The 14801-nt window shown below is 40.6% G+C and overlaps 1 protein-coding gene across 5 annotated transcripts; it reads right to left on the bottom strand.

The window, feature by feature from the left end:
- Positions 1-2113: 2113 nt before the first annotated feature.
- LOC116040013 (NACHT, LRR and PYD domains-containing protein 12-like) lies at positions 2114-13696 on the bottom strand. Of its 5 annotated transcripts, XM_031285226.2 has the most exons (10): positions 13579-13696; positions 13165-13302; positions 11609-11706; positions 7963-9811; positions 7447-7620; positions 7131-7304; positions 6405-6572; positions 5088-5261; positions 3234-4122; positions 2114-2897 (listed from the first exon to the last, which is right to left on the bottom strand). In XM_031285226.2, exons 2-9 carry the CDS (start codon positions 13299-13301, stop codon positions 4104-4106), a joined length of 2793 nt encoding a protein of 930 aa, XP_031141086.1. In that variant the 5' UTR covers position 13302; positions 13579-13696; the 3' UTR covers positions 2114-2897; positions 3234-4103. The 5 variants fall into 5 exon arrangements, with proteins under 5 accessions (XP_031141086.1, XP_031141088.1, XP_035853950.1 ...); XM_031285228.2 differs by lacking the exon at positions 7131-7304 and having other exon boundaries at positions 13579-13694; XM_035998057.1 differs by lacking the exon at positions 13579-13696 and having other exon boundaries at positions 13165-13424.
- Between the last annotated feature and the right edge of the window lie 1105 nt (positions 13697-14801).

Genomic DNA, 14801 nt, shown 5'->3' on the forward strand with positions numbered 1-14801 from the left:
AACGTGCTCTGGTTTATTGCCATTTCTTTAACCAATCACAATCGTCTTGGGCGGTGCTAAGATCCGGAGAAAAGCCATGGTGCCTCTGCAAAATAGGCATGGAAGGAACTTGTTTTGGGGGAACGTGTACGTACAAAAGTTGTTTTAGTCGTGCAACAGAAAACTCAGATTGGACAGATAGTCTAGCTAGCTGTCTGGATTTACCCTGCAGAGATCTGAGGAGCAGTTAACCATAGTCCTTAGAAATCCACCGGAGGTTAGAACGCCAACACAACGGAAGCCCAAGGCAACCGACATCCGGCTGAAATAAGTGAAATCCGGCGCATTTTCCAGCGGCAACGGAGCAATCCCGGAAGTGGAACATCAAGGATATAGACTATATATTGATCGATTACATTCTGCGTTATCTTGCTGCACTATACTATACTTTCTACAGTTATATTTTTGTACTATACATTGTTATTCTATACTATAACACTGCACCTTATACTATGTCTCATTCCCCTCAATGTTTCATAATGTAACATATTATACTATTAATGTTTCATTGACCCTTGTATTATATTTTATATCAAGACTCTGCTGTTATGTATAGTTTATATTTTGGTTTATGTACCTCATTATTTGTTTGTTACTTTATATCTGTATTTATGCATGGTTTTGGTTTTACTGCTGCAACAACTGAATTTCCCCACTGTGGATTAATAAAGGTGTAACTTATATCAACACCCTGCTGCTTTTATTTAGGTGCAAAAGTTGTAGTAATTATACCAATAAAGAAATAGTCTGTTTCTGTACTGATATATAGGATCTACACACTAGAGGCAACAACAGTTTGTTCATGCACTGGTCACTTGAGATTTATAGCTGTTTATCTTCCATTACATGTCTTCTTTCAGACTAGTGGAAAGAAAACATTTATTTTACTACACTTTGTCCAGTTGTGTCTGTAAATTACTTCTAAATTTAACAAAAGTTAGCATTAGATAATGTCTCATTTGCATATTTAACATTTCTGAAAACTTGTTAAACAAGAAAAGAATTGTCTTAATGTCAGTTATCACCTCGGGATATTAAACATATTTACACTAATCACCTATAGGTTCTTGATTTAAGATCCCAGATTGCCCCCTAATTTATTTAATCTATCAGAAAACCTTTTTTGTTGCTCTACCCACTGAGATTTACTTCTAACAATATATTTCTACCTCACAGACATGTTTGTTATGTAGGGTTAAATGTTAAGAAACCACTGACAAACTGCTAACATTCCCTACATTTCATCTTAAATCTGGCTTCATCTTTATCCAATATGAGTCTGATACTGCCAACAATGACTAATGGGAAACATAAAACACTTATGAAAGTAAATTTAACACACAATATGGATTAAAGCATCTGTTGTCAGGCAGGTTGTTCAAAAAAACAAGTGATGGGCTCTTAATGCAGACAGGAACAGTTCAGTGACTTAATGGTAAAGAGATGATATATATATATAACATATATACATATGTATAAGCTTACTGGAGAGGGTAGGAATCGGCAGGTGAACAGGGATGGGGAGGAAAAAGGTGCAGGTTTCAGAGGCTGGAATACAAAGGCATAGATAACATTGACAATCTGGCAACTGACTGGAAAACATGGGGCTGTAGTATTTGTACTGACAGGGTGATTGGGGAATGAGACACAGGTGAGCAGAATTAAGCATCTGGTGGACATGTGGAGAATGACAATACAGTTTAATAAAAGATGCAGAAGCCTGGGGATGTGGGAATTAGTAAAAGTACTAGTATGTACTTTGTGTTTACAGATGAATCAAACTGTTGAGTTCATTTTAATAATAACATTTCTTTCCTCTAACGTCTATAGAGTGAAAACTGACTCCGAAACTTTGACAGTAAAACAATGAAAATGTTGGAGTAACACTCACCCTGCCTCAGCCTTCAGTTTCCCTCCTCCTGCTTTGTTCTGTCGACTCAAAATTCAGCTTCAACTGCCTGAACACTTTCAGTTTCCCTCCCAGGTACATCGAGAAGTTGTGTTCTTTGATTGATTTATGAGACTAAAAATTATTCTGTATGTTGCACAATAAAAAAAGATATCAAAAGATAACTTTGGGGGCATTTTAGCCTTTAATAGACAGGACAGCTGTAGACAGGAAAGGGGGGATAGAGGAGAAAGACGTGCAGCAAATGGCCACAGGTCGGACTGGAACCCTGAGCCACTGAATCGAGGACTGAGCCTCTGCCTATGGGCGCCCAGAGGCAGAGGCTAACATTAGCTTAAAAAGCCGTTGGGACCAATGATTGTTTACATTCTTTTTATACAGTCTATGGTTGGGACTGTAAGCAGCCAATCAGAATTGAGTATTCACCCAGACACATGGTTTGACGTTAATGAAGCTTTAAGTGAACAAAGACGAGAGTCTAAACTTGTACCGTTAGTCCACATTACATGTTATTTCTTCAGGTAAATTCATTTTAAACGAACCAACATTAGACCAACAGACCAAAAAGTAACAAAAGGAGAAAGAAGGAAAATAAACCCAGACTCCAAAGTGACCGTTAACACTGACTTTAACAAAGTTAGCTAACTTATTTTAAAAATGAGTTCACTCAAAATGTACTTACACATAGATGAAATAAATAAACTCTGTTTGTTTCCTCTTCGACTGAAGAAATAAAAAACATTCACATCACACAAAACCGAGAATTACCATCGAGTATCAAAGCAGAAATACCCAAATAATAAACAATAACACATCTGAATGGATATATTCAGTTTTTGCCATAAACTAGCAGGGTCACATTAAACTGTAATAAACTAAAAAACATGATGTGATTTAGGATTCCTTTCCTGTGTGTAATTGTTTTATAGACACGATTAATGGATATCCACTAGAGCAGGGGTCACCAACACGGTGCCCGCGGGCACCAGGTAGCCCCCAAGGACCACATGAGTAGCCCTCAGGCCTGTTCTAAAAATGAAAATTGAATATTGACATTATCTGTTTCCCACTTTGTTAAGTCATTGTTGATAATTATTGTGAGAAATCATTAACGTGATCAGTGTCTTCACATAGATGACTATCATTAATCATTAATAATCATATATAACTAAAGGCAAACTGAGCAAATTTGTTATTTCAGAAGAGTATCAAACTGGTAGCCCTTCGTATGACTCAGTAACCATGAAGTAGCTCTCAGTTTCTAAAAGGTTGGTGACCCCTGCACTAGAGTCTGCATGTTAATCAGTTCACATTAACATCATATACAAAATAAAACATAAGGTGCTGATTTTCCAACAGAGTCCAGACGTAATCTGTTTGTAGTCAGTTGAGAAACTTCAGTGAAGCTTTGATTTTTTTTGCTACAAGCAAATATTTATGTTATTATATGAGAAATGGCTGGTATTGGTATAAGGTAACTTTACGTCCATAATCATCTCCCGTTGTTATTAAGAAATATGTGGGAATTAACTGCAATGCTCCATTGTTCCACAGGGTGGAGCTCCTACAGAAGGCAAAGCTTTTTCACATGATGGACCCCTTAACTTATACAAATTAGATGACAGGCCCCCATTATATATTATGATACAATTCCATCCCAGGGTCCCCCATGTTATAGGATTTTTGCTTTTAGATGTTTTATTACAGAAAGTGTATGAAACCCATGACCAAAATGGTCATACATTCTGTCATTGTGTTACTTATGGATGGAATTATAGTGAAGATGTTAATGAAAAAAGGATTCCCCTTTTTGCTGTGGACCCCTTGGAACACACTCAAGGACCTCTGGTCCGGGGACCCCACTTTGCGAACCACTGTGTTAATCTACAGTTGTTGTCATGAACAGAATTAATCTGCAGAGGCACTTTGTGTTCAGAATATTTGAATGAATAAAGAGAAAATGAAACCCAGGTCCAGGTGGAGGGTGGAGGAGGTGGTTGAGTGTGGAGCAGAAGGAGTGGAGGAGTCTCAGTGTGTCTGCAGAGACCGTGTAGAAGGACAGAGCAGCAGCAGAGCAGTCCAGATCCAGAGGGATACGCAGGGATGACGGTGGACTCCACATCGTGTCTCAACACATCCTCATTCCTGATCACTCTTAGTGAGTCCACTTCCATCTGATGTAAAAAGGAGACAACAGAAGTGATAAATTAGTTTTTACAGAGACTCCCTTCATCAGCTGTCAGTCAGTGATGCAGCACATCCAGTAAAAGACCAGCAGGGACTTTAGTCCTGTTCAGACCACAAGTGGAGCGACTGTGTAGCGTAGCCTGCTTCTTTTCATCTCTCATGTTAACGTATTGGAGCGAACACACTGAGCTCAAAGCTCACAGACCAGACCAGATTTCAATGAAGTACTCAGTGAAAGAAAAAAAAACTGCTGAGAGTCCTGAACAATTAATTACTGCAGAAACAGGGAGATGTTCACTGTTCACTTTATGATGGATTTACTGCTGTTGGGTTCAAAGCTGTTAAAACCCATCTAAGGGTTTAGTCTAGTTTTAAATATTACATGAAAAATATGTAAATATGGAGTCTGTTATTAAAATATTCTGACAAAACAAATGACAGAAGGACAGATGATGTTAAAGGTCCGACATGTTCATAAGACACAAGACTGAACAGTAAAACATCAGCTGTGATTACTGGACTTCAGCAGAGCTTCTGCACTGTATAAAGACCACATGGTTACTAAAACCAGTGATTTGCAGTCAAATCAGTCAGACTGATCTCAGAGCTGCGACAAAGATGAACTGATCAGTTGCTTAGTGTTAAAATGAGAGAACAAACACTTTGAGATCAGATTTGATGTTTGGACAATTTGATGATGTTGTGATGCTGTAATCCATTTTTTTTAACATGACCAGTCGTCTTCACATCATATCAAACACATGATCACAACGAGCTTCTGGCGTATCTGATTGGCTGACTGTCCTCTCCCTCTCTGTCGGACTTTCTGTACAATCACAGCATTCTCCTCTCACAGCTTCACTGAGAAGGTTGGAGGTTTACAGGAAATACTGGATCTTTGCTGTGATACCAACTATGTTGAGTTCAATACTGACTCCAACCCTCTACTGACCTCAGAGTCTCCAGTCTACAGTGTGGACTCTCCACAAGATCACACAGCAGCTTTACGTCTGAATCCTTCAGCTTGTTGTCTCTCAATTGCAGCTCCCTCAAATGGGAGGGGTTGGACTTCAGAGCGAAGGCCAGAGAATCACAGCTGATCTCTGTCAAGCCGCAGTCCATCAATCTGAAAAAAGAATAAATGTTAAAACAGTTAACAGTTAAGATCCATTTATAATCCAATCAGATTAGTTCAGGTTTTAAATGTGTAGCTCAACATTACTACTGCATGTCCTAATCAATGAGCTTTTCTCTAATATCAAGTAGAGTGACTTTGTCATTGTGTTATTGCAGATCTTCATAATGCCCCTCTTCTACAGACATCATCCAAATGTCACCACAACTTTCATTCACCTAATTCATGTCAACACAGATTAATAACATGCTGCTGATCTCAGTCAGATCTGTGATTAAAGGATCAATAATATATTGATCTGTATACAGATGTGACCATTTACCAACAATTATAAACATTCATTTACTTTAAAGGCCAGTTCAGACCAAAGATTTGCGACGAAACAATTAGAAAACTGCACCAACGTTCAAAACCTGCCTGTTGACACCAATGAGATGAAACAAGACAATGTATCATCTCCATAGCAATGAATCTTTGTACTTCCGTTCTAACATTTTGTAGCTGAATATCATTTGTAGCGTCTTAAAATATGAATGTGGATGGTGATAGTGAGATACTTGCTACAGTTGCATTTCTATGCAAAAACGTTTTATTTCTCTGATTCACTGCTTTGTTCGCTGCTCCCTCTCTTCAGTCACTCTCTAGCTCGCTTGACCACATACCGTGCTCGCGGGCACTCATTGAGCCTCCGTCCAAAACTCTTCCATTTCGACCAGCTGACAGTTTGTAACGTAGAAATAAAATAGGTTACGGATCACTTATTTCTATGGTTAGTAGCTGACTTCGCTATTGGCTGTTGAAACAGGTGACGTGTGATACTTTCTAAAACCAGCCACTGGAGACTTGACCGGCTGAGTCGCAGGTGCCACCATCAGCTGGCTTGAGTCAAGCTGAGACGGGCCGGTTCAGAGTGCTGCAACTTTTCCTGCAACGTTCTAACACGGTTTCGTCTCATCACCAATCTTTGGTCTGAACTGGGCTTAACAACTAACAGTGGACATCTTTTACAGTTTCTTTAACAAACAAGTCTGTTGTGACTAAAGACTAAATTCAGTAAAAGAAACAGGAAAATATGAACAAAAGAAATGTACAACTTCTATAACTATACAAGTAACAGAGAGTCAGTGAACTCACCTCAGAGTCTCCAGTTTACAGTGTGGATTCTCCAGAAAACCACACAGCAGCTTTACTCCTGAATCCTTCAGGTTGTTGTCTCTCAGCTGCAGCTCTCTCAGATTGGAAGACTTCAGAGCTGAAGCCAGAGAAGCACAGCTGCTTTCTGACAAACTGCAGTCCATCAATCTGAATAAAAAATGATGTAGATACAAATCCATTTATACTCCAGTCAGATGTGTTCAGGTTTTAAAAGCTCAACATTACTACGTCCTAATCAATGAGCGTTTCGCTGAAATGAGTAGAGACTTTGTCATTGTGTTATTGTGGATCATCATGTCAGCCTTCTACAGACATCATCCAAATGTCACCACAACATTCATACACCTATTCATGTCAACACAAATTAATAACATGCTGACCTCAGTCAGGTCTGTGATAAGAGGATCAATAATCTATCTATACGTAAAACAGCTGTGTGTTCTGAAGGATTTATTTCACCAAAAAGTATAAACATTAATTTACTTTAACAGCTAACAGTGGACATTATCTACAGTTTCTTTAACAAACACAGATCGTTTGTGACTGCTGACTAAATATAGTACAATAAACATGAAAATATGAACAAAAGGAAAATGTACAACTTTATGGATACGTTTATGGTACGTTCTTTTGTACATAAATTAGATTAAATTGTTAATTAAACCTATCAGGTCTATAATAGTAACAACGAGTCAGTGAACGGACCTCAGAGTCTCCAGTCTACAGTGTGGACTCTCAAAAAAACAACACAGCGGCTTCACTCCTGAATCCGGCAGCTTGTTGTCTTTCAGGTCCAGCTCTCTCAAATGGGAGGGGTTGGACTTCAGAGCTGAGGCCAGAGAAGCACAGCTGATCTCTGACAAACTGCAGCCCCTCAATCTGAATAAAAAATAAATATAACTTCAGAAGACAACATTTCTGCTTGAAAACATCGAGTCACATTTAACCAAGTCCAGTTGCCCTTGATTTTTAACCTTCCTTTGAAAAGTACACTTTAGGTATGCACAATATATGAACTGACCTCAGAGTCTCCAGTCTACAATGTGGACTCTTCAATCCAGCACACAGCTGCTTTACTCCTGAATCCTGCAGCTTGTTGTCAGTCAGGTTCAGCTCTCTCAGATGGGAGGGGTTAGACTTCAGAGCTGAGGCAACGACTTCACAATGAATCTCAGAGAGTAGACAGCGAGAAAGTCTGTGATGACAGATAATGTTGAATTTGAAATATAATCAAATTGTCACTTTTATCATAAAAACAGATCACAAAGTGCGTGAACATGAGCGGCTGTAGCCCAGCTGGTCGGTCCTTTCTCAAAAAGTTTGAGTGCCAGATTTGTCTTCTTCTCACAGCATTTGATAGAACAAAGACATTTGCAGTGTACAAATGTTTTTAATAATCATGTTTAAACTACTTAAGAAAACTTGTATAGAGTGTACCTTTTATATTGTGCATGTCTCTAAAGTGTGTATGTTCACTCTAACACTGAGGACTTAAGCTTTACATTGATCAAAAATGTTAAATCACATCTGTACTTACATAGCCCTTCTGCAGTTCCTCACAGCTGGAATCAGTCTCTGTCGTCCCTCCTCTGATGTGTTGTACTTCTGCAGGTTCAACTCATCCAGAACCTCCTCTGACATCTGCAGCATGTAGGCCAGAGCTGAGCAGTCAATCATCGAGAGTTTCTTCTCTGATCGGTTCTCTGACTTCAGGAACTCTTGGATATCCTGATGGACTGAGCTGTCGTTCATCTCCATCAGACAGTGAAAGATGTTGATGCTTCTGTCAGGAGAGACCTCGTACATCTTCATTTCCTTCAGGTTGTTGATGGCTCTCTGGGTGATTTCTGGACTGTTGTCTGTCTGACCCAGCAGGCCTTCTAAGAGTCTCTGGTTGGACTCCAGAGAGAGGCCATGAAGGAAACGGACAAACAGGTCCAGGTGGCCATTTTTAATCTTCAGGGATTTCTCCATGGCTTTCTTCAGGAAGACATCCAGAGATGAGTCAGTGTCACCATCATTATCATCCTCAGTCAGGTAAGAATCACTATGCAGGTATAAAGAACTCTTCTGGGATTTCCAGCCTTTCCCCAGGAAGTCATCCAGTACCTCTGTGTTCCTGTTGGTGTAACAGTGGTAGAAGTAGACAGCAGCCAGAAACTCCTGAACACTCAGATGAACGAAGCAGTAGACTGTTTTCTGGAAGATCACACTCTCTCTTTTGAAGATCTCTGTACAAATTCCTGAGTACACAGAGGCCTCTGTGACATCCAGACCACAGCGCTCCAGGTCTTCTTGGTAGAACATGATGTTTCCTTTCTCCAGCTGTTCAAACGCCAGCCTCCCCAGCTTCAAAAGAACTTCCCTGTCAGCCTCCATCAGCTCCTGTGGACTCGTCTCATGTCCCTCATCATACTTCTGTTTCTTCCTCTTTGTCTGAACCAGCAGGAAGTGTGAGTACATGTCAGTCAGGGTCTTGGGCAGCTCTCCTCTCTGGTCTGTAGTCAACATGTGGTCCAGAACTGTAGCAGTGATCCAGCAGAAGACTGGGATCAGACACATGATGTGGAGGCTCCTGGATGTCTTGATGTGGGAGATGATTCTGCTGGACAGCTCTTCATCACTGACTCTCTTCCTGAAGTACTCCTCCTTCTGGGCGTCAGTGAAGCCTCGTACTTCTGTTACCCTGTCAACATACGCAGGAGGGATCTGATTGGCTGCTGCAGGTCGGGAAGTTATCCAGACGAGAGCCGAGGGAAGCAGCTTCCCCTTAATAAGGTTTGTCAACAGCACGTTGATCGATGACTTCTGTGTGACATCAGAAACAACCTCATTATTGTTGAAATCCAGTGAAAGTCTGCTTTCATCCAGGCCGTCAAAGATGAAGAGAACTTTAGAGCGAGCAAGCTGCTCTGCTGTGACCTTCTGTAACGCTGGATGGAAAACACGGAGCAGCTCCAGAAGACAGTACTGCTCATCTTTGATCAAGTTCAGCTCCTTGAACGAAAGAGGGATCACCAGACTGATATCTTGGTTTTCCAAACCCTCGGCCCAGTCCAGAGAGAACTTCTGCACTGAGAAGGTTTTTCCAACGCCAGCAACGCCGATCGTCAGGACGACTCTGATGCATTTCTGTTGGTCAAGTAAGACTCTAAAGATGTCGCTGCACTTGATTGGAGTTTCATGGAGGGTCTCCATCTTGAAGTCTATCTCAAGCTGCCAAACCTCATGTTGGGTGTTAACCTTTTCACTCCATCCGTCTGTGATGTAGAGCGCAATGTAGATTCTGCTGAGGGATGTTCCACTTCCTGTTTTACCAGGTCCTTCAGAAACACATTCACATGTCCTCTTCACACTGATCTTATGTTCATGCTGACTACCATTCACTAAAAAAGAGAAGGTGAGAGGGAAAACAAGAAAAAGGAAAAGTTGATTGTCATCATTTTTAGTACCAATTTGAAGATGACCAATATAAGAATGAATAAAAAGTAAAGGTTATAAAGCAATTATCCTTTCTTGAAGTAAAAATTACATTTATTGTTAATAGTGTTTATTTTTTTATTTCTAAAGAGAAACCTCAGAAATGCTCCTTTGTCTCTCGGCCTCTGACTGTGTGTCGGTTTACATGTTTGATTGACAGCAGAGGAGACGGAGCCTCAGCAGCAACAAGAAATGTTTGCTTATATCAGCAGTAAGTTAACAAATTTCCGACATGACTAAAGCTATCAGTAAACAGTAAAATAAAGCTCTATCTGAAAGTACAAACAGGAACACAGTAGGGAAAGTGAACTCCAAACCACAGAGACTTAGTTAGAAACTACAAAAGTACAGAGAGCTTTCTCTCTGATCACTAGCACAGACACGTGTTGTAAGTTTAGCTGCAGACAAGGCTTTGTTTTGAGGGAGATGACCATCTCAGGTTGGCTCCTGTTGACCATGCTACGAAGCAGAGCTACGACAGCTCAGCTCGGTTTTTCCCTGCTGTGAGGCTGCAGTGGAAATGTATTTATTCATGGCTTAGCACAACACAGCACAGAAAAACTGTGAGAGACAAAGTAAACAAGTGGAAAGCTGTAGTTTACAGGCTGAGGACAGGCAGTGTTTTGTTAGCAGAGGTAGTGAAGTGAGAGGACCCTGTTAAGCATCTGGACTGACCAATGTTGATACCAGCAGGTACGTTTTTCAGCTACTTAAAATGCTGCAACTGACCAGCTAATGAGCACTTCACTGTAGCTTTAAAACAGATGTCAGCAGTGCACTTTTACTCAGTGGTTTGTTTGGTCGTTTGTTCAGTAAGTCGATCTCAGGACAACACGTGTGTTTGTAACTTAGAGAAGACTTTAGCAGGAAGCTAGATGCGGGCTGTTGTTCAAAGTATGTGGCAATTGTTATGTCTCAGGCTGCTGTTAGTGTGCCTGTGTGCCTATAGACCTGTAGTCTATATCCACGACGTTCCACTTCTGGGATTGCTCCGGTGCCGCAGGAAATTCCGCCAGATGCATGTCCGTTTCCTTCTGCTTTCTTTGTGTTGCCATTCTAACCTCCGGTGGATTTCTGAGGACTATGGTTAACTGCTCCTCAGATCTCTGCAGGGTAAATCCAGACAGCTAGCTAGACTATCTGTCCAATCTGAGTTTTCTGTTGCACGACTAAAACTACTTTTGAACGTAAACATGTTCCACCAAAACAAGTTCCTTCCCGAGGTTATTTTGCAGCGGCACCGTGCGGAGCTTAGCGCCGCCCATGACGATTGTGATTGGTTAAAATAAATGCCAATAAACCAGAGCACATTTTTCTCCCATCCCAGAATGCTGTCTAGCCAGACCCTCCTGTGCAGAGCTGTGGAGGAAGGTCTGGCATTGCGAAACTAAAAGACCTGTGACCTTACTGCTTTACAGTTTAATAGTTCTTCATCTCCATCTATGCAGATGGAAAACAAACGGTTATCATAAACCAAGACATATTAAATAGAAATGTATTCATGATGATTTATGATATTCTCTCATAGAACACAGTAGGAGTGATACAGAGCAGATATGTTTACTGGAGCAAAATAAAACTTTCAGGTGGACTTAAATATATATATAATGATTGTAAACAGTCGTGCTGTATGACACACAAAATGTCACTGTTTTACAACAAGTTTTCAGACACGAAGACATCAGACAGATGTACAGACTTACTTTGTACAGTGCAGGTCTGACCGGTTGTCTGCAGTCCAGCTCTGGTTCTGGATCTGGGCGGCTGCTCCTCCTCAGAGACATCACTCATTTTCCTCTTTCTGTGAAACATTTCTTTATAACTAAAATGATTTGTTGATTGTATTTGATTCATATCAAGACTGTCTCAAAGCTCTGATGTTAACAGTGAACAGTAAAAGTGTTGTTACGGTTTCAGTTGAATTCAGTCTGTAATGAAAATGTTCCTTGTATTTCACCTCTCCTGCTTTCATAAACACTAATAACTGCTTTTCCTCTCTGACTGTCTTATTAAACATGTAGTGATCTGCCTGTAGTTTGTTTATTAATACAAACACGTTCTGCGGCTCCATTAAAGAAGAGCTGATCATGTCTTTTACTACAGCTTAGCTTGAGTGAGTTAGGTTTGAACTGAGGTTAGAAGTGGTCTGAATATTGCAGTATTCAGACCACTTAGAACAGTCTAAGACACACAGCATGTAACAGCGATGTCTCAAGTTTAAGTCCAGACTGTTTCCTTTTCTGTAAAGGCGCTGACACACCAACCCGATTATCGGCCGTCGGACAGTCTGGCGAGGTCGGTGACCCGAGTCTGTTCAGTGTGTTCCGTGCCGTCGTCAGTCGGAGGAGCCGTCGGCCTTCATTTGGGGCGATTTGACTTGTTGAATCAGCCAGTGGGAAGTCGGACTCAATGACCAATTACCGGAAACGATGAGCGGGATGAGCGTGACGAACGCCTCTCAAAATCTGACAAAAATCTTTTAAACTGAATTCGATCTGATTTCGGTGAACTATTTTCGTAAAATACGAGATCGTATTACGAACGAGCCGCCATTATGGTCTGTTTTGAAATTCGGGAGAAGCCAGACCCACGTGACGCGTTCCTCCAATCAGCTGCTGGTTTTCATTTTTTTGAGCGACAATACAGATTAGCGATGCCTGCTGTTATGGAGACGTATTACGTCTCGTGCACGCGCAGAACGTATGCTCAAGTCGGCGTCTCTTCGGTGTGTTCTGAGGCACTTTTTTGACCAACTCGGGGAGACTGATCAGTCCGACTGCCTTTTCTGCCAACGGTCGGTCGTCTGGTTGGTGTGTCAGAGCCTTTAGTCATTCTGTTTTATGCCACTTTCTTCTATCAAATGAAGGCATTCATTCAAATATTCTACAAAAAACAACACAAGTGGCAGGTCATAACAGCTGATTAGAGGAAAAGTCCAATCAACTAAATATTTGGAGACCAATATAATAAAAAAAATCTTCTGAAGGACATTCTTTCAGATTGCAAATCTTTACAGCAACGTTTGGACAACATTTAAATATTTTGGTTGTATTTATGTCAATTCTGAAATGGAGGTTCTCGCGTGTTCTGCCACAGAAACCCAATCAGAAATGTGTGGCTATAAAACCCAGAAAAGATCCCTCTTAGTTTGAAACAGTATCTGCACTTATAGTTCTGCATCATGAGTATAAATCTTTTAGCAGAACATTTCTTCATCCTCAATGCATCATCTTCATCAGGTCAGCTGGCAGTCTCTTACTTTGTGTCTGAGGGTCCAGGTTCATTACTGAAGAGTAGAGGAGGTTCTCTGGACTTCATAGACAGACAGCCGGATACCAGAGACTCTGCTCCGTCCTCCTCTTCCTCTGAATCACTCATCTTCTGATCTGAAGTCATTCTGAGAGGTAAAACAGGAACACTAGCTGTGATTTCACAACATCGGAAATATGTTTGCACAATAGTCACATGTACTGTAAGAATGAGAGAAAAGTGTGTGACAGTATACAGTATAATAAAACCATACAGCACTCCATCAGCTGGTCAGTTGTCTTTAAATCGTTTAGATGAATCAAACTGTTAAGTTCGTTCTAACATTCCTTTTCTCTACAGTCCACAGGGTGAAAACTGGTTCAGAGACTTCATTAAAATAATGACATGTTGGATTAACACTCACCCTGCCTCGGCCTTCAGTTTCCCACCTCTTGCTCCATTTCGTCGACTCAAAATGAATTCTTAAATGACTGAACAACTTTCAGTTTCAGGGTCTCCTTGGGAGAGTTGCTCCTCCCCTCTCCATTTACAGGAAATCAGGCTGAGTTTATCTGGTGTGTGTGTGTGTGTGTGTGTGTGTCTATTTAGTTTGAGTCTGTTGCATGATAAAAAAAGAATTTAAGCCTGTTTCCTGAGTTTTGTCAACAGCACGTTTTTTCATAATCCAAACATAGACGGTAGCCAAAAATTACACAATAAACAATACAGAATGTAAAGGTGCTCTAAGCGATGTCACGCATTTTTTTAGGCTATATTTTTTGTCACATACAGCAAACATCTCCTCACTATCTGCTAGCTGCCTGTCCCCTGAACACACTGTAAAAAAACGCGGTCTCTGTAGACAGCCCAGACTCCACAAACAACAAAAACAAACTGCGCCAACCTGCACCACCAAACATAAACAGTGTTCCAGCCAATAACTGACAAGAAGGATTTTGGGTTGGGGGGTTAGTGCGCGAAAGGGAGGGGACGAGATGAGGAGGAGGGAGGGGCGAGCTAGCCTCCATTTTGTTTGACAATACTTCGAACGTCAACAAGAAGTGACGTCACCAAACATCACTTAGAGCACCTTTAAGTGAATCAACATATCTGTAAAAATGAGTTTCTCCACAAAGAATCAGGCAAAAGCTCCACTTTAAATCTTGTGTTTACCAAAGATGTGCTCATAAGTTTCTTTCTAAGTCATTCAGCATGGAAAAGCATTAAAAACTGACTAATCAACTAAAGAAATCTTAGTCGACTAAGACGAAAATGACCGAATAGTTGACTAATCGTCGGGCAGCCCTAATCATTAGCAAGACCAGATTTACCTCCGACCTCTAGGGGGCCTCCAAGACCCCACTAACTGTGTGGGTCTCATCCTTTTTTTCTTTTCTTTTGTTTTAATTTAAAATTAAATTAAAATAAAATTAATTAATGATTGTGTGTTTGTGTGTGTGTTAACAAATGCTCTCATTTCTGAGTCTGAAAAACTTAAATTTTGTGACATTTATTCACAACTGTTTGAAAAATGACTGAGACGATTAATTGATTATATAAATAGTTGCAGATTATTTCTCTGTCACTTGACTGATCGTTTCAGCCCTTAAAGTTATTAAAAAAAACTGAAAAGTTGGTATTCAGCAG

Source organism: Sander lucioperca, chromosome 23 (genome assembly GCF_008315115.2).
Source record: "Sander lucioperca isolate FBNREF2018 chromosome 23, SLUC_FBN_1.2, whole genome shotgun sequence".
Lineage (NCBI taxonomy): Eukaryota > Metazoa > Chordata > Actinopteri > Perciformes > Percidae > Sander > Sander lucioperca.

Excerpts from the sequence above, each read along its gene's own strand:
- LOC116040013 (XM_031285226.2), bottom strand. The coding sequence starts at position 13,301 with ATGACTTCAGATCAGAAGATGAGTGATTCAGAGGAAGAGGAGGACGGA. Across the intron at positions 9,812-11,608 it reads TCAGACCTGCACTGTACAAA|TGAATGGTAGTCAGCATGAA; the intron begins GTAAGTCTGTAC and ends TCTCTTTTTTAG. Across the intron at positions 7,621-7,962 it reads AGGAACTGCAGAAGGGCTAT|ACTTTCTCGCTGTCTACTCT; the intron begins GTAAGTACAGAT and ends CTGTCATCACAG.